General features: G+C 37.5%; 1 protein-coding gene across 6 annotated transcripts in view; it reads left to right on the forward strand.

Annotated features, from left to right (window-relative positions):
- The window catches only part of CHM (CHM Rab escort protein), a 260,470-nt gene that overhangs the window by 14,392 nt on the left and 227,509 nt on the right, over window positions 1-18,569 (forward strand). For all 6 annotated transcript variants that reach the window (XM_070785342.1, XM_070785343.1, XM_070785345.1 and 3 more), the window contains exon 2: window positions 15,625-15,691. In XM_070785342.1, the coding sequence (XP_070641443.1) occupies window positions 15,625-15,691 (67 nt within the window). The remainder of the gene's footprint in view (window positions 1-15,624; window positions 15,692-18,569) is intronic.

Below are 18,569 nucleotides of genomic sequence, written 5' to 3' on the forward strand. Positions count from 1 at the left end.
TGTCAACATCATAGCCAGAAAATGTTTCCTTGTCTGAATTTATATTTTCAGATTATAAGTGAGATTATTTAATAGGTATATTGGTCAATTTATTTCTTTTATTCATTGCTTTTACCCATGTTCCTATTGTGCGATTTTTTCCCTTTTCAATATGTAATGATTCTTTATATATTAAAATCTTTAATTCTTTGTTATGTATTTTATAAGTTTTCCTTCTATTTTCATGGCAGTTTTTCATGTGTGAAACTTGATAATTTTTATGTATCTATCAATTGTTTTTTTTTTTTCTTTTATGGTTCCTGCCTTTGGAGTTATGCATAGAAAGCCTTCCCTTCAAAGATTAGTAAATATTGACTCTGTTTCTTTTTAATATTTTATATCTTACATTTAAATTTTAATACACCTGAGATTTACTTTATTCTAGAATATGAGGGGTATTCCTCCTAAGTCATTAACTTGTTATTCTAACACCATTGATCTACTCCACTAATTGAAATACTGCCTTTTTTTTCATTATAGGAACAATTTTTTAACTTTCTGCCAGTAATCTGAGTGTCTCTTTGAGTATAGTTGGAACTGTTAAGTTGGCATAGATGGGGCATCCGATCTGTAGAGAAATGATAACTTTTCCTCTTTGGAATCTCAAGAAACAAAAGGAAATGTTAGAATATATAAAAAATTACAGCATCTTCTCTGAAAAATAGCAAACTAAAAGAAAAAGGAAAACAGAGTAGGAATATTTGTAATTCATAACAAAGGGCTGTTGCTGCTGCTGCTGCTGCTGCTGCTAAGTTGCTTCAGTCGTGTCTAACTCTGTGCGACCCCATAGACGGCAGCCCACCAGGCTCCCCCGTCCCTAGGACTCTTCAGGAAAGAACACTGTAGTGGGTTACCATTTCCTTCTCCAATGCATGAATGTGAAAAGTGAAAGTGAAGTTGCTGAGTCCTGTCCGACTCTAGGTGACCCCATGGACTGCAGCTTACCAGGCCCCTCCATCCACGGGATTTTCCAGGCAAGAGTACTGGAGTGGGTTGCCAGTGCATTCTCCAGAACAAAGGAATAATTACATACAAATAATACCTTCAAATTTGTATGAAATACATCGAGATCTCTACAGGTAAGATGGGCAGAGAATGGAAACAGACAAGACGAGTTACAGATAGTTGACAAACTGTGGGGAAAATATTTTTCCTGATCAGTAGTCAAGTGCAAAATAACCTAATAGTTAAAAACATTAAACACACAAATTAAAAACACAGAAAGTTTTTACAAATTTAATGCTTTAAGAACATTAACATCAACTAATTGTTGATAAAGTTGTATTCAGTTGAAATGCTGATGATGTTATAAATTGGGACAACACTTTAGCAAAGTAATACAACGATTTGTCCTAAGAATTGTACATATGTTTGTTCTATTAGACTCAGTAACTCCAGATCTGAGAATTTATTGTGAGAACATCACTTAATAGAGGTAAAAAGCTACAAGGGTGACAGCATCTATTTTAAAGCTGCTTATCATAGTAAAATTTGTAAACAATATAAGCACCTGAATGCAGAGTTCCAAAGAATAGCAAGAAGAGTAAGAAAGCCTTCCTCAGTGATCAATGCAAAGAAATAGAGGAAAACAACAGAATGGGAAAAACTAGAGATCTCTTCAAGAAAATTAGAGATACCAAGGGGATATTTCATGCCACGATGGGCTCGATAAAGGACAGAAATGGTATGGACCTAACAGAAGCAGAAGATATTAAGAAGAGATGGCAAGAATACACAGAAGAACTGTACAAAAAAGATCTTCACGAGCCAGATAATCACGATGGTGTGATCACTCACTTAGAGCCAGACATCCTGGAATGTGAAGCCAAGTGGGCCTTAGAAAGCATCACTACGAACAAAGCTAGTGGAGGTGATGGAATTCCAGTTGAGCTATTTCAGATCCTGAAAGATGATGCTGTGAAAGTGCTGCACCCAATATGCCAGCAAATTTGGAAAACTCAGCAGTGGCCACAGGACTGGAAAAGGTCAGTTTTCATTCCAATCCCAAAGAAAGGCAATGCCAAAGAATGCTCAAACTATCGCACAACTGCACTCATCTCACATGCTAGTAAAGTAATGCTCAAAATTCTCCAAGCCAGGCTTGAGCAATAAATGAACTGTGAACTTCCTGACGTTCAAGCTGGTTTTAGAAAAGGCAGAGGAACTAGAGATCAAATTGCTAACATCTGCTGGATCATGGAAAAAGCAAGAGAGTTGCAGAAAAACATCTAATTCTGCTTTATTGACTATGCCAAAGTCTTTGATTGTGTGGATCAGAATAAACTGTGGAACATTCTGAAGGTGATGGGAATACCAGACCACCTGACCTGCCTCTTGAGAAATCTGTATGCCGGTCAGGAAGCAACAGTTAGAACTGGACATGGAACAACAGACTGGTTCCAAATAGGAAAAGGAGTACGTCAAGGCTGTATATTGTCACCCTGCTTAATTAACTTCTATGCAGAGTACATCATGAGAAATGCTGGACTGGAAGAAACACAAGCTAGAATCAAGATTGCCGGGAGAAATATCAATAATCTAATGACCTCAGATATGCAGATGACACCACCCTTATGCAGAAAGTGAAGAGTAACTAAAACGCCTCTTGATGAAAGTGAAAATGGAAAGGGAAAAAGTTGGCTTAAAGCTCAACATTCAGAAAACGAAAATCATAGCATCCGGTCCCATCACTTCATGGGAAATAGATGGGGAAACAGTGGAAACAGTGTCAGACTTTATTTTTCTGGGCTCCAAAATCACTGCAGATGGTGACTGTAGCCATGAAATTAAAAGACGCTTACTCCTTGGAAGGAAAGTTATGACCAACCTCGATAGCATATTCAAAAGCAGAGACATTACTTTGCCAACAGAGGTCCGTCTAGTCAAGGCTGTGGTTTTTCCTGTGGTCATGTATGGATGTGAGAGTTGGACTGTGAAGAAGGCTGAGCGCCGAAGAATTGACGCTTTTGAATTGTGGTGTTGGAGAAGACTCTTGAGAGTCGCTTGGACTGCAAGGAGATCCAACCAGTCCATTCTGAAGGAGATCAGCCCTGGGATTTCTTTGGCAGGAATGATGCTAAAGCTGAAACTCCAGTACTTTGGCCACCTCATGTGAAGAGTTGACTCATTGGAAAGGATTCTGATGCTGGGAGGGATTGGGGGCAGGAGGAGAAGGGGACGACAGAAGATGAGATGGCTGGATGGCATCACTGACTCGATGGACGTGAGTCTGAGTGAACTCCGGGAGTTGGTGATGGACAGGGTGGCCTAGTGTGGTGGGATTTATGTGATCGCAAAGAGTCGGACACAACTGAGCAACTGAAGTGACTGAAGTAATATAATGTATATTGGTGAGCCCCAAGGTCTCAGGATTCTGGTGAGTAGATGGAGTAGGCAGTTTTACAGTATGGTTCAGGATAACTTTTATTACAAGATATCATACATACAAATGAAATGTATCTGTGTGTGTGTGTGTATATATATGTGTGTGTGTGTATATATATATATATATATGTATATATATATATATATGTATATATATATATATGTATATATATAAGCTCTTTCTTTCAATGAAGAATAACAAAGTGACATGTATATATGACCCAGCTGAAGAAAAAGAACATTACCAGGACCTTGGGAGCTCCCTGCATGTATATGTATCACTGTCCATCTTCCCTTCCTTTCCCATGCCATAAGCATTATGACACACTGCTTTAACTGTTCTCTTGGTTTTTTTTTTTTTTTTTGAAGTGTTTTTTTATTACATGTTTATATCCCCAAATCATATGTTGTTAGTTTTTTCTGTTTTTGACACTTGTCAAAAATTCTGTTTTTTTCCGTGACATGCTTTCCTTCATAAATGTTATGCTTGTGAGATTCATCTGTATAGATTCATTTAGTGGTAACCCCCCTTTCTCTACCCACAGCTGTTAGTATTTTGTAGTATTCTAGGATTGCAAATCTTCAACTTCAGTAGGTCATGCATATTCACCAAGATGATTTTATTTATTTGCCCTTCAGTTTTCAGCTTTTCAAGCCCCTGTCTCCCTTAGGAAATATATAATGTCATAAACATACTCACACATTCACGACACAATAAGATCATCAAGTATGTGTTTTTCTGCAACTTTTCAATACATAATTCTCACCTTTCTTTTCATTGCAGTAGTTTTATCTTATCTAGCACACAGACTGTATTTAACTTTTGTACGGTATATAGTTCGGTCCGAGGCAGAAGAGAAGGAGAGACTACCTCAACGGAAGTAGGTTACCTTTATTCAGGCAAGGAGGGTGACAGTCGGCCTAACAACCAGGTTGAGATGACTGAGATGTCAAAGAGAGACTAGGCCTGTGATCCTTCCCTTTTAGATTTGGCTGCTTTCTTGCTCATAATATCATTCACCTTTTTCCTCTAGACTGTCTTTCCTATAAACTGAAATATATATCTAAAGGCTTGGTGGATTCAAGGTTAACATTTTTGGCTAGAACATCTTTGGTGATACAGATATCATGTTGAATCATACCAGAAGACACAAAATATCTGGTTGATCCACTGTGAGTGTTGCTAAGATTGACCCAGGATTAGGATGATGACAATATGATGCCTCCATTGTATGGATGTATTTTTCCCTTGTGTATTGAAAATAATCTGTATGTTGCTTCTGGCACTATGCAAAAAACATTGTTTGATACCAGCTATTCACTTCATTGTTTTAAAATTGATTGGTATTCCTTATATGAATAAGTGTTTTCATTAGGACTTAGAAAATGATGTTTTTGTTTAGGTCTTTGATTCCTTCTACATTTAATAGCTACCACTGAATGCCAGTTTCTTAATTTACAAAAAGGAACATACCTTTATAGCATTATTGTGCTGTGCTAAGTTGCTTCAGTTGCCTATGACTCTTTGTAAACACAGGGACCATAGCTCGCCAGGCTTCTCTGTCCATGGGATTCTCCAGACAAAAATATTGGAGTGGGTCGTCATGACCTTCTCCAGGGGATCTTCCTGACCCAGTGATTGAACCTGCCATTTTATTGTCTCCTGCATTTTCAGGTTGGTTCTTTACCACTAGCGCCACCTGGGAAGCCCTTTATAGCATTATTGGTATCTACCAATAAGTACCTATTTCCAAGATTCAAGTCATTTGGGAAACTGAATTAATTGTAAGATTACTTAATTGAGATGGACAAAGAGATTTAGATTTCCTGAAGCAGGATAGTACTTAAGAGCACAGACTCTGGGCCCAGACTAGATAGGTTCCGATATTAACTTTGCCATTTACTGGGTATGTGGCTTTGGGTACAGTACTTAAGCCCTGTTGTCTGTTTTCCCATCCTTTACTGCCTAATGTATACCTGTAGACAAAGAATAGTAAGTAAAGGAAAAATGAAAAAAAAAAAAAAATTATTAGGGGTTGGGTTATGGGTGAGTAAAATATTTTCCTTAGCATTGTGTCATATTTGCAGTGCAAGAGAGAAATGAAAAAGAAAAGTCATGCTGATTTTTAGATGTTTTTAATGTGTATTTTCAAGTGCAAGATCATTGACAAATGACTGACAAACCTTTTACATTGATTTTGGTTTATCTCTCTCATTACAGTGTTTTAGAAATTCTTAATGCAATAAAATTGTTATTTTCATTAGATAAAATTTTATGTTTTGTTTTATTTTAGTAAACTCAGTGTAATCACTGTTCAGCTTTTTAATAAATAGTATAAAATATTATCCTCAAGGTTTTCTCAATGAAATGTAGCCAATTTTCTCTTAAATACATAAGACTACGTGTAAAACTTAATTTGAAGTGGTTTACCTCAAGGAATGATATATAGTAACAAATTCATAGGCTCTTTCAAAATTTAGTTCATAAGGATCATAAGGTTTTTCTCTCTACTTTTTAAAAAATGGATTTCATGAAAGGATTCGTATAAGGAAGAAAGGTTATTTGTTGCATGATTTTGTAACATTCTTGGGATAAGCACAATCTCTCTTATCATCTATTTTAGTCTTATAGCTTTATAAGTAATACACTAAAGGTCATTTTTCTTCTGTGACACCTAAGTAAAATATGTTCTGAACAAGAGACTTTATTTTCCTTATCACAAGTTAAATATTGCTATTAAATTTGAAGAGAGCTCAGCTGGGATATACTTTGCTCTGAAAGATGATTTTAGTCATTTAAATTGATAAAATTTAAATTGATAAAACAGAAATACTAGCATTAAGAAAATTAAGTGAAAATTAATTGTAGTTGAATCTGTTTATTTCCTGGTATGAAATAGGTCTTTGTCAAATATTATATTACTTAGTAAAACTTTCATTAAGAGATTGAGTTGATATAGTTTTCTCAAAGAACAAAATACTAAATGTCAGTTTTCCAAGGGATTATTTTATTTCATAGACTCAGCCTTTCATTATGTCACTAAATTTCATATTAAATTTTATTTTTTAAATGTTTTATTATGGCCAGTTTCAAACTTAAAAAAAAGAGAATAATAAAACCCCTCATGTACCAGTTTCCCAGTTTCAACTGTTATCAATTTATGGCCTATCTCTTTCATTTGGTACCATCCACCTTCTCATTTCAGCTTCCAATCCTGGATTATTTTAATGAGAATCCTATATGTCATATTGTTCTCCATCTGTAAATATTTCAATATGTATCTAAAGGATAAGGGCTTACCTTTTTAAAAATAACTACAGTTCTTTTGGACTGGGCTTCCCAGGTGGCCTAGTGGCAAAGAATTCACCTGCCAATGCAAGGGATGCAGATTCAATCCCTGGGTTCGAAAGATCACCTGGAGAAGGAAAGGGTAGCCCACTCCAGTATTCTTGCCTGGGAAATTCCACGGAGATAGGAGCCTGGTGGGCTACAGTCTGTGGGGTCGCAAAGAATTGGACATGACTGAGCACTCACTTACTCACTCCCAATTGTTACTCCTCCATGCAGGAATTTATCTAGGACAGTTTTTCATTTTCCTGAGTTCATAGGGCCCAACTCCATCTCCACTTTCTCACCTCTAGCATTCCCAGGGGTACCTTGGCACTCATCCACAGCTTAGAGTCTGTAATGTCCCCTCCCACTTGCTGCTGTTATTCTCAGAATGACCTCCCAAGCTTCAGTGAGTACCTGATTTTGGGGTTTTCTGGCCATCAATGCTGTCACAGATTTCTTTGTCTTCCGGTCATTTTCCTTGTACAGTTTCTGATACCAGGCGGATCTTACAGCTATTGAAGTTTCCTAATGACCCACTTGTATTTTGGAGTTCATCACAATATTTTGTCACCTATCTTTGTTGTAGATCTTGTCCCTGGGTGTTTGGTTTTGGTATCCTGGTTGCACTGTCTATTTTTATGGGGGTCTTAGGGGGAGATTCAGAAATTTTGCTCCTAATGCCATCTTCCCTGAATCCTGTTTTTAAGTTCAAGCCATTTGCATAAGAACAGAGGCCAAGTTGTTGATCTGTCATTAACATTCACCTTTGAGAACTTGCAACAAACCTTACAGATCACTTGCTTCTAGTTCTTCATTTTATCTATAAGGATATTTATAAGGAAGCTGAATTCCAGAAAGGTTAAGTGACTTTTCAGATATTTACTATAAGCCTGAAAACAAGAATCCAGTTTTCCTAATATTGAAACGGTGCTCTTATTCAGTCAGTTCAGTCGCTCAGTCATGTCCGACTCTTAGCGACCCCATGGACTACAGCAGGCCAGGCTTCCCTGTCCATCACCAACTCATGGTTGGTTAAACTCATGTCCATTGAGTTGATGATACCATCCAGCCATCTCATCCTCTGTCGTCCCCTTCTCCTTGTGGCTCAGCTGGTAAAGACTCCACCTGTAATGCAGGAGACCTGGGTTTGATCCCTGGGTTGGGAAGATGCCCTGGAGAAGGGAAAGGTTACCCACTCCAGTATTCTGACCTGGAGAATTCCATGGACTGTATAGTTCATGGGGTCACAAAGAGTTGGACACGACTGAGTGAATTTCACTTCACAGTGCTCTTATTAGATGTTCCTAAAAATTCACATGAACAAAGCTAGTGGAGGTGATGGAATTCCAGCTGAGCTATTTCAAACCCTGAAAGATGATGCTGTTAAAGTGCTGCACTCGATATACCAGCAAAATTGGAAAGCTCAGCAGTGGCCACAGGACTGGAAAAGGTCAGTTTTCATTGCAATCCCAAAGAAAGACAATGCCAAAGAATGTTAAAACTACCACACAATTGCAGTAGTTTGAACTTATCTCACACACTAGCAAAGTAATGTGAACATTCTCCAGGCTAGGCTTCAACAGTAGGTGAACCAAGAACTTTCAGATGTTCAAGCTGAATTTAGAAAAGGCAGAGGAACCAGAGATCAAATTGTCAGCATCCATTGGATAATCGAAAAAGCAAGAGAATTCCAGAAAAATATCTACTTCTACTTCATTGTTTATGCTAAAGCCTTTGACTCATAACAAACTGTGGAAAATTCTTCAAAAGATGGCAATACCAGACCACCTGACCTGCCTCCTGAGAAATCTGTATGCAAGTCAAGAAGCAACAGTTAGAACTGGACATGGAACAATTGATTGTTTCAAAATTGGGAAAAGAGTACTGTAAGGCTCTATGTTGTCACCTTGCTTGTTTAACTTATGTGCAGAGTACATCTTGCAGAATGCCAGACTGTATGAAGCACAAGCTGGAATCAAGATTGCTGGGAGATATATCAATAACCTGAGATATACAGATGAAACCACTCTGATGGGAGAAAGCAAAGAGGAACTAAAGAGCTCCTGATGAAAGTGAAAGAGGAGGGTGAAAAAGTTGGCTTAAAATTCAGCATTCAAAGAACTAAGATTATGGCATCCAGTCCTATCACTTCATGGCAAATAGGTGGGGAAACAATGGAAAGAGTGACAGACTTTATTTTCTTGGGCCCTAAAATCGCTGCAGATGGTGATTGCAGCCATGAAATTATTATTATTTTTTTAAATTTTATTTTATTTAACTTTATAATACTGTATTGGTTTTGCCATATATCAAAATGAATCTGCCACAGGTATACATGTGTTCCCCATCCTGAACCCTCCTCCCTCCTTCCTCCCCATACCATCCCTCTGGGTCGTCCCAGCGCACCAGCCCCAAGCATCCAGTATCGTGCATCGAACCTGGACTGGCGACTCGTTTCATATGTGATATTATACATGTTTCAATGCCATTCTCCCAAATCATCCCACCCTCTCCCTCTCCCACAGAGTCCAAAAGACTGTTCTATACATCAGTGTCTCTTTTGCTGTCTCGTATACAGGGTTATTGTTACCATCTTTCTAAATTTCATATATATGCATTAGTATACTGTATTGGTGTTTTTCTTTCTGGCTTACTTCACTCTGTATAATTGGCTCCAGTTTCATCCATCTCATTAGAACTGATTCAAATGTATTCTTTTTAATGGCTGAGTAATACTCCATTGTGTATATGTACCACAGCTTTCTTATCCATTCATCTGCTGATGGACATCTAGGTTGTTTCCATGTCCTGTGCAGCCATGAAATTAAAAGACACTCCTGGAAAAAAAAGCTATGACCAACCTAGACAGCATATTAAGAAGCAGAGACAATACTTTGCCTGCAGAGCTCCATAGAGTAAAAGTTATCATTTTTCCAGTAGTCATGTATGGATGTGAGAGTTGGACCATAAACAAAGCTGAGTGCTGAAGAATGCCAGCTATGTATGGCATTCTGACTGTAGAATGGTTGACGTTGACTTCTTGGGCAACCTCTTGTGTAGTTGTAAGAGGATCAGCCTCAGTGATGGCTCTTGGTTGTTGTCAGCTTCCCATGGCTGACTACCGTGCTCCTCATCTTCAAGGCTCTTGTTTCCTTTGCAAAACTTCTTGAACTACCGCTGCGTTGTACATTCATTAGCAGTTCCTGAGTCAAATGCCTTGTTCATGTTGTGAATTGTCTCTGGTACTTTACTACCCATTTTTAACTTGAATAAAAAAAATAGCTCAAATGTGCTTTTTGTCTAACATTTCTGGAGTGTAAAATAAATACAAAATAAACAGCAAGTAATGTTAGCAAAAAAACATAAAGCGAGAAATGTGTATTAAGATGATGTATAACATAGCCACATTTATTTAAGAATGTATTCCAGTATGAAACAGGAAAATTCAACAATGCAAAACTGCGATTACTTTTGTACCAACCTAATAACTCTAACTAGATAACTTCAGGTTTGTTATTGAAGGGATAGGAAGAGAAAGGAAGGGAACTGGCATTTATTGAATATAAGCAACATGCTTGGAGACCCTGTGTAAGGTGTTTTATATCATTTTTACCATATTCCTCCCTGTACCCCTATGAAATATATTATTAGCCCCATATTATGGTTGAATAACATTGTACTTGTATATTTGTACTCAAAGTTTTTACAGTGTATTTCCAGTGTAATGCTGTGTGAGTTGACCCTGATCTAAGGTGTAAAAGTCGCTCAGTCATGTCTGACCCTTTGCGACCTCATGGACTATACAGTCCATGGAATTCTCCAGGCCAGGGTAGCCTTTCCCTTCTCTAGGGGATCGTCCTAATCCAGGGATTGAACCCAGGTCTCCTGCATTGCAGGCCTATTCTTTACCAGCTGAGCCACCAGGGAAGCTGATCTAAGGTATTTGTTTCTAACTCATGTCTGGCTTTCCCTTGTGGGAGAGATTGTATAATTCATTGTAAGCATATGTATATTCCATATAAAAATGCCTCACAGGGATGTGTGAATTTGAGTAATGATTCAGAAGTAAGTAGTTCACTTTTTATGGTGCCAAGTCTTAAAAAAAAACATTGTTTTGAAATTAGTCAAGGGTTTAAAAGCTATTAAAATTGAGCTTATAAATATTAATTTAAACAAAACCAGCAGTTACGTATTTTGCTAAATTGTAAGTAAGACCAAAAGGTTTAATTATGTTAACTTTTCCAAAACAGGAATTTAAGAAATGTGAAAGCTAAAGCTCCAGTTTTATGCAAATTCATCCTTCATGCTGTGACTAGAGGTATTTTTCTGAAATGCTGATTTGATCTTGTTCTTAAGGCTAAAATCTTAGACTCTCTGTTGCTTACAGGTTCAAGTTCAGACACCACAGTTTGGCTCCAGCTACACTATGTGGCATTATTTTTTGATACTCTCTTCCTTCACCCTTTGCCAAGAATATTCCCTTCCACTTTCTTCTACAGTTTTCAGTTGAGTTATTATAGATCTGAAAGACTGAGCTGGTTTGTGTCCTCTGCTCTTCAGAGCTTTTCCATGACTACCCTTTACAGAGGGAATGCTTCTTTCCTTCGTGTTCCTTTAACAGTTTTAATTATATTTATTATTTTAAATCTTTTAAATTCTTGTTGTTTAGACTCTGAGGTCTTTTAGGCTAGAAATTACCTTTATCTATTTTTTTTTTTTTTCCTATCTATCACAGTCTGTTCTGTCCCCCCCTTTCCCCATTACCTTATCTCTTTCTTCTCTTTCTTCAAACAAATGTTTATAGAGAATCTACTGTGTGCCTCCTCTGTTCAAGGCACTTGGTGTTTATTGAATGAGTGGGAAGAAGTATGAAATCCTGGCCAGGAAAACTTTAGCTGTGTTATTAGCTTGTTGTTTTAATCATTTTAAGCATGAAGATAATAGGCTCTTGCCATTTAACATTGGAATGGTCTATTGCTTTCACCAACTTGTGTGAGACTATTAAGGGAAAACACAAATGATGGTCATTTTCGTTTTGTGTGATTTGGATTCAGATCAGTATTGAAATCCGTTCTTGGCTTTACTTTGTCAGTAGAGACATGTCTTCTGACAATGTTGATTGCAGCGTTGGAAATAACCACATGCCTATTTGCCTATCCAAGGTAACAGCTAATTTGAGCCAGATAGAGAAGAGTAATTTTATTACTGTTTGCCATTGGAGTTGGCATCTGGTAAAAATGGGTGTATGTTTGGAGTAGTATTTAGGTGAAAATGTACTGCTTCTAAAATACCTCTCTGAAGAGAATAAAAATAGGTATTCTTTATAGAACAAATACCCTCTGCTAACAATTAACAGTCCTCCAAGGCAGATGGTGGTATTTCCATTGATGGATGAAGAACTAAAGGCCTGAGGTTGCAGAGCTAGTTAAGCAGCAAAACTAAAATTCAAACTTTGCTCTGTCTGACTGGGACCATTCCTCTTGCATTATGTTACCATCCTGCCCTTACATCCTCATTCTCAGACTCAAGTCCAAATTGGAAAGAGTGAATTTATCATGGTAATTTGAATTTGTGATACTGAATTACTGAATTGCTTGATCTTTGGCAAGTAATTTAACATTTCTCATCCCATTTTTTTCCACATGGATAATACTGCTTCCCTCCCAGGGTTATCAGATCAGATCAGATCAGATCAGTCACTCAGTCGTGTCTGACTCTTTGCGACCCCATGAATCGCAGCACGCCAGGCCTCCCTGTCCATCACCAACTCCCGGAGTTCGCTGAGACTCACATCCATCGAGTCAGTGATGCCATCCAGCCATCTCATCCTCTGTCGTCCCCTTCTCCTCCTGCCCCCAATCCCTCCCAGCATCAGAGTCTTTTCCAATGAGTCAACTCTTCGCATGAAGTGGTCAAAGTGCTGGAGTTTCAGCTCTAGCATCAGTCCTTCCAGTGAATATTCGGGACTGGTTTCCTTTAGGATGAATTGGTCGGATCTCCTTGCAGTCCAAAGGACTCTCAAGAGTCTTCTCCAACACCACAGTTCAAAAGCATCAATTCTTCGGCACTCAGCCTTCTTCACAGTCCAACTCTCACATCCATACATGACCACAGGAAAAACCATAGCCTTGACTAGACGGACTTCTGTTGGCAAAGTAATGTCTCTGCTTTTTTGGTCATAACTTTCCTTCCAAGGAGTAAGCGTCTTTTAAATTCATGGCTACAGTCACCATCTTCAGTGATTTTGGAGCCCAGAAAAAGAAAGTCTGACACTGTTTCCACTGTTTCCCCATCTATTTCCCATGAAGTGGTGGGACTGGATGCCATGATCTTCGTTTTCTGAATGTTGAGCTTTAAGTCAACTTTTTCACTCTCCACTTTCACTTCCATCAAGAGACTTTTGAGTTCCTCTTCACTTTCTGCCATAAGGGTGATGTCATCTGCATATAATGAAGAATAAGTGATTATTCTGATGTATATGAAAATACATTGTGAATCATAAAGCTCTGTGCTGATATTTGGTGGTATATTATTAATGCTGTCTTTATTACACACATAAACACACTAATTCTGCTTCCTGAATATTTCTTTGCTGTTGTCCTTTGTAACTAAGCCACTTAGTCAGTCACTGTTGGTCACTCAGTCATGTCCAACTCTTTGAGACCCCATGGACTGTAGCCCACCAGGCTCCTCTGTCCATGGAATTCTTCCGGCAGGAATACTGGACTGGGTAGCCATTCCCTTTTCCAGGGGATCTTGCTGATCCCGGGATCGAACCCAGGTCTCCTGCATTGCGGGCAGATTCTTTCTCATCTGAGCCACCAGGGAAGCCCACTAAACCACTTAGCAGCCTGTAAAGTAGCATAGTGACTGCATTTCTTTAAAAAGAAAACTTACTTTTTATGTATAAAGAGTTTATGTATACATGTTTATGTATAAAGAGTTAAGGTAAAATGTTAGAACAATACAGTTTTTACCGTTATGAAGAACTAAGCGTACTTAGCTTTTTAGAATTGTCATTTCTTCCTCCTATTTCTTTCTACACTATAAACTTTCACTTTTTTTCCTTTGAATTATATCTTAAGTTAAGGTTGCAACTTTATAATGGCTTATTTCCAATAATTGATATTTAATGGCTATATCTACTACATTTGGTCAGAACGTCTCTTTTGAACTAAACATTTTATACCCACAAAGTACCCAGCACTGGAAAACTAGTTCTTCCATGAATGCAGATGCAGCTTTTGTTTAATGTGATTTTTAACTAGAAATTGGCTACATCGGTTGCTTCCATATGCTTGTTGCTTTTTTACATAAAGAAGATAAGCATTCTCTTTTCTTGAAATCTTTGATGGTTAATGTTTTGTTTAAACTGTTGCCAGAAGGATGCTGTTTCTTTTCTACTAGGTAAAAATTCAAGAGGACCATGGTATCTCATTGTAGTGAAAGAGTCAGTAGCATCACTATAGAATTTCACTAAACTAGCTTTGTTCATCTGACTGATGTAAAATATTTTAGCCTCTGTTGAAATGGTACTCTTATGATAAAAAGTTATGGAAGAGTCTTGAATTTATAACATAGAGTGGTAACTAGCTGATGTAGCTGAACATCTGGATTTTTTTATTATAAAATTATCTTTGGTAAATATTTTTTGGTATTGGTATTAATAATAGTAATATATATTTCCCTTTATGATAACAAAGGGGCTTCCCTGGTGGCTCAGATGGTAAAGAGTCGGCCTGCAGTGCAGGAGACCCAGGTTCAATCCCTGGGTCAGGAACATCTCCTGGAGAAGGAAATGGCTACCCACTCCAGTATTCTTGCCTGGAAAATCCCATGGACGGAGGAGACTGGCAGGCTACAGTCCATGGGGTCACAAAGAGTCGGGCATGACTGAGCGACTTCACTTTCACTTTATGATAACAAACTTTATGATATGGCTTAATTTAATTTCAAAACAGTAATGTTCTTATCAAACTACTGTATTAAGCAGAAGTGAAATGATGTATCATGTAAATGACCTTTTTAAAAATTAGTTAGCCTATTGCTTAAACTGAAAAATATATACCATTACCCCTAAGAGACAATGTGACTTGAAGTTAGATTTATGTTAAAATTTCAACTCTAGAGCTTTTTTTCTAAGCATTGGGCAGCAGGTTAACCAGTTTGCACCCCAGTTTCTTCTTCATCTCTAAAATGTGTATGCAGATCCTTTTCTGTCAGTGCATTTGAGAGAATCCGATCAGCTAATATGTGAATATAGTTTCTGAAACAAAGTGCTTGTATGAACAATATTTTGACAGTTGCTCATTTATGGTACGGAGAAGGCAATGGCACCCCACTCCAGTACTCTTACCTGGAAAATCCCATGGGTGGAGGAGCCTGGTAGGCTGCAGTCCATGGGGTCGCGAAGAGTCGGACACAACTGAGCGACTTCCCTTTCACTTTTCACTTTCATGCATTGGAGAAGGAAATGGCAACCCACTCCAGTGCTCTTGCCTGGAGAATCCCAGGGTGGGGGTGCCTGGTGGGCTGCCATCTATGGGGTCGCACAGAGTCGGACACAACTGAAGTGACTTAGCAGTTAGCATTTATGGTAATTGGCAGATAAAAAGAATTTAAGTACTTGAGTTTTAAAACATCTCCCTTCCACATGATAAAATTTTCAGTATTACTAGTATATGTTCAAGAAGCATCATTCAAGTATAATATAAACTTTATAATTTTGAATACAAGAATGAGCCTCTTTTGTTAAACTCTTCTATACAACAGTGGTATGAATTGAACATTTTTTGTGCTTTATATATATATATATATATTTTTTTTTTTTTCTACATCCTAAATGATACAGGTGTATGTTTTTATAGGTTTGCCTGAATCCATCATTGCAGCTGCATGTTCAAGAAGTGGCCAGAGGGTTCTGCATGTTGATTCGTAAGTTTATCAGTGGTAGCATTTGATACTTCCTAAATATCTCTATACAAAATTAAAATTTAAATATACATACATATGTGTGTACATATATATGTCCAATATAAACTTTTAAAGTTAGAAAAATTATTAGAATTGTTTAATTTTCACCAAAAACATGGGAAATATATAATGTATGGGTTCTCCTATTATAGTTTGTGAAATAGTGATCTCTTTCCTTTAAATATAAACCAAACATACCATAACTATTTTTCACATGAATGATTTTGTTTTTCTAAATGATAATTTTCCACAAGGCTTGGAAACCTCATACTTACCCTTTTAATCATATATGTATGTGGGTATGTAAACCCTGTATATGCTGTTGTATTTTAGATGTGGCATTCGATAGTTGAAGAAATCAGCTAATAGAGTATGTGATTTTCTTGTAAAATCTTAACTACGAGTTTTCTAAAATATCTAGAATTTTGTTTTTTCCCCTTTTCCTTAAATGTGATGATAAAAAGGAAGTAAATGGCAAATTCAACTTTAAGGTAAAGTATAAATCTTTCCATTCCTGCTTCCTTCAGAAACAAATCCTTAACTTTCCACCTACCTATTTAATGCTTTTGACCTTTGTATTTTGGCACTTTAATTGTTCATTAAAATGGAGTAGAAAGGAAACATGAAATAATGACTTATATTTGCTGTTTGATAGTAACAGGTTTTTCAAAATGCCAGAATGCAAAGAATAACTAGATTTATTACAGCTTACAGTGCCTTCTCATATATTATCCCATTGCAAGTATGTAGGAATCCAAAAGTGGTATTAATTCATTTACCCTTTCTAAATGTATTTTCAAAATATATTAATTCCCCAGTCATTGAATGAAATTTCTAAATTGAATTACTTTCTCTTCTTAAGTCCTGCCCTTGGAATTCTCTTTCACTGTTATATGCACACACACACCCCACAGTGAACCACTCAGTCGTGTCTGACTCTGCGACCGTAGCTTGCCAGGCTTCTCTGCCCATGGGGGTTCTCCAGGCAAGAATACTGGAGTGGGTTGCCATGCCCTCCTCCAGGGGATCTTCCTGATCCAGGGATCGAACCTAGGTCTTTTGCATTGCAGGTGGATTCTTTACCATCTGAGCCACCAGGGAAATCTGTTCTGTGTGCAACTGCTGTGTTAATGTCTTATTTCAGTCTTTTTGACATATGGATTCACATGCCAAAAAATGTGCTGCCTTGAATGCTGAGGTACTAGACCAGTATGCTTTAAAAAGGCTTAATAAGAACATAAATCAAATTTATTTCTGATAACATTAATTAACCTAAAACTGAAAATGAAATCTCAAATTTGCCAAAGTTATCTGCTGTGTTTGCACTGTAAGCTACTTCCTATATCAGCTTCTTTACACATGTAATTTAATACCCATCACAGCCAAGTGAGGGTGGTGTTATCCTAATTTAACAAATTGGAAATGTGGGGCATAGTGAGGTTAAGTAAGAATTCTAACTTTACCCAGCTAGTGCATGTCTTTTTCTAAAACCCAAGATCTTCCCAGAATTAAGAATATTTTATAAATCACATAGGGTTTACTGATAATATAAAATAAATTTTGATTAGGAATATAAGTTAAATCTAATTTTGATAAGCAGTAGGTCAGAAAGACTTGATAATGTTAAAAACTTATACCTTAAATAGTATTTCAAACTGACAGAACGTTTTCTTCTATTTTAGATCCTCACACTTGGTAGCTTTTGAGAGTTTAGATACATCTAGATATTGATTTATAAGATGGTTTTCTGCTCTATACCACGCTTAAATATTTTCTCATTTTTTTTCATTTTTTCCATTATGGCTCTTCATGTTGCTGTTGCTGTTTGTTGTTCAGTTGCTCAGTCATGTCCTACTCTTTGCAACCTCATGGACTGCAGCATGCCAGGCTTCCCTGTCCTTCACCATCTCCTGGAGCTTGCTCAAACTCCTGTCCATTGAGTCGGTGATGCCATGCAACTATCTCTGTCGTTTTCTTCTCCTCCTGCCTTCAGTCTTTCCCAGCATAAAGGTCTTTCCTAATGAGTTGACTCTCTGCATCAGGTGGCAGTATTGGAGCTTCAGCTTCAGCATCAGTCCTTCTAATGAATATTCAGGATTGATTTCCTTCAGGGTTGACTGGTTTGATCTCCTTGCATCCAAGGGACTCTCAAGAGTCTTCTCCAGCACCCCAGTTCAAAATCATCAATTCTTTGGTACTCAGCCTTCTTTATGGTCCAACTCTCACATCCATACATGACCACTGGAAAAACCATAGCCTTGACTAGACAGACCTTTGTTGGCAAAGTAATGTCTCTGCTTTTTAATATGCTGTCTAGATTTGTCATAGCTTTTCTTCCAAGAAGCAAGCATCTTTTAATTTCATGGCTACAGTCATCATCTGCAGTGATTTTGGAGCCTCCAAAAATAAAGTCTCTCACTGTTTCCATGGTTTCCCCATTTATTTGCCATGAAGTGATAGGACTGGATGCCATGATCTTAGTTTTTTGAATGTTGAATTTTAAGCCAGATTTTTCACTCTCCTCTATCACCTTCATTAAGAGGCTCTTTAGTTCTCTTTGCTGTCTGCCATAAGGTTGGTGTCATCTGCATATTTGAAGTTACTGATATTTTTCTTGGCAATCTTGATTCCAGCTTGTGCTTCATCAAGCCTGGCATTTTCCATGATGTGCTCTGCATATAAATTAAATAAGCAAGGTGATAATATATCTCCTTGATGTACTCTTTTGCCAATTTGGAGCCAGTCTGTTGTTTCATGTCCAGTTCTAAATGCTGCTTCTTGACCTGCATAAAGTTTTCACAGGAGGCAGGTAAGGTTGTCTGGTATTCTCATCTCTTTC

This window comes from Bos indicus, chromosome X (assembly GCF_029378745.1).
Source record: "Bos indicus isolate NIAB-ARS_2022 breed Sahiwal x Tharparkar chromosome X, NIAB-ARS_B.indTharparkar_mat_pri_1.0, whole genome shotgun sequence".
Taxonomy (NCBI): Eukaryota; Metazoa; Chordata; class Mammalia; order Artiodactyla; family Bovidae; genus Bos; species Bos indicus.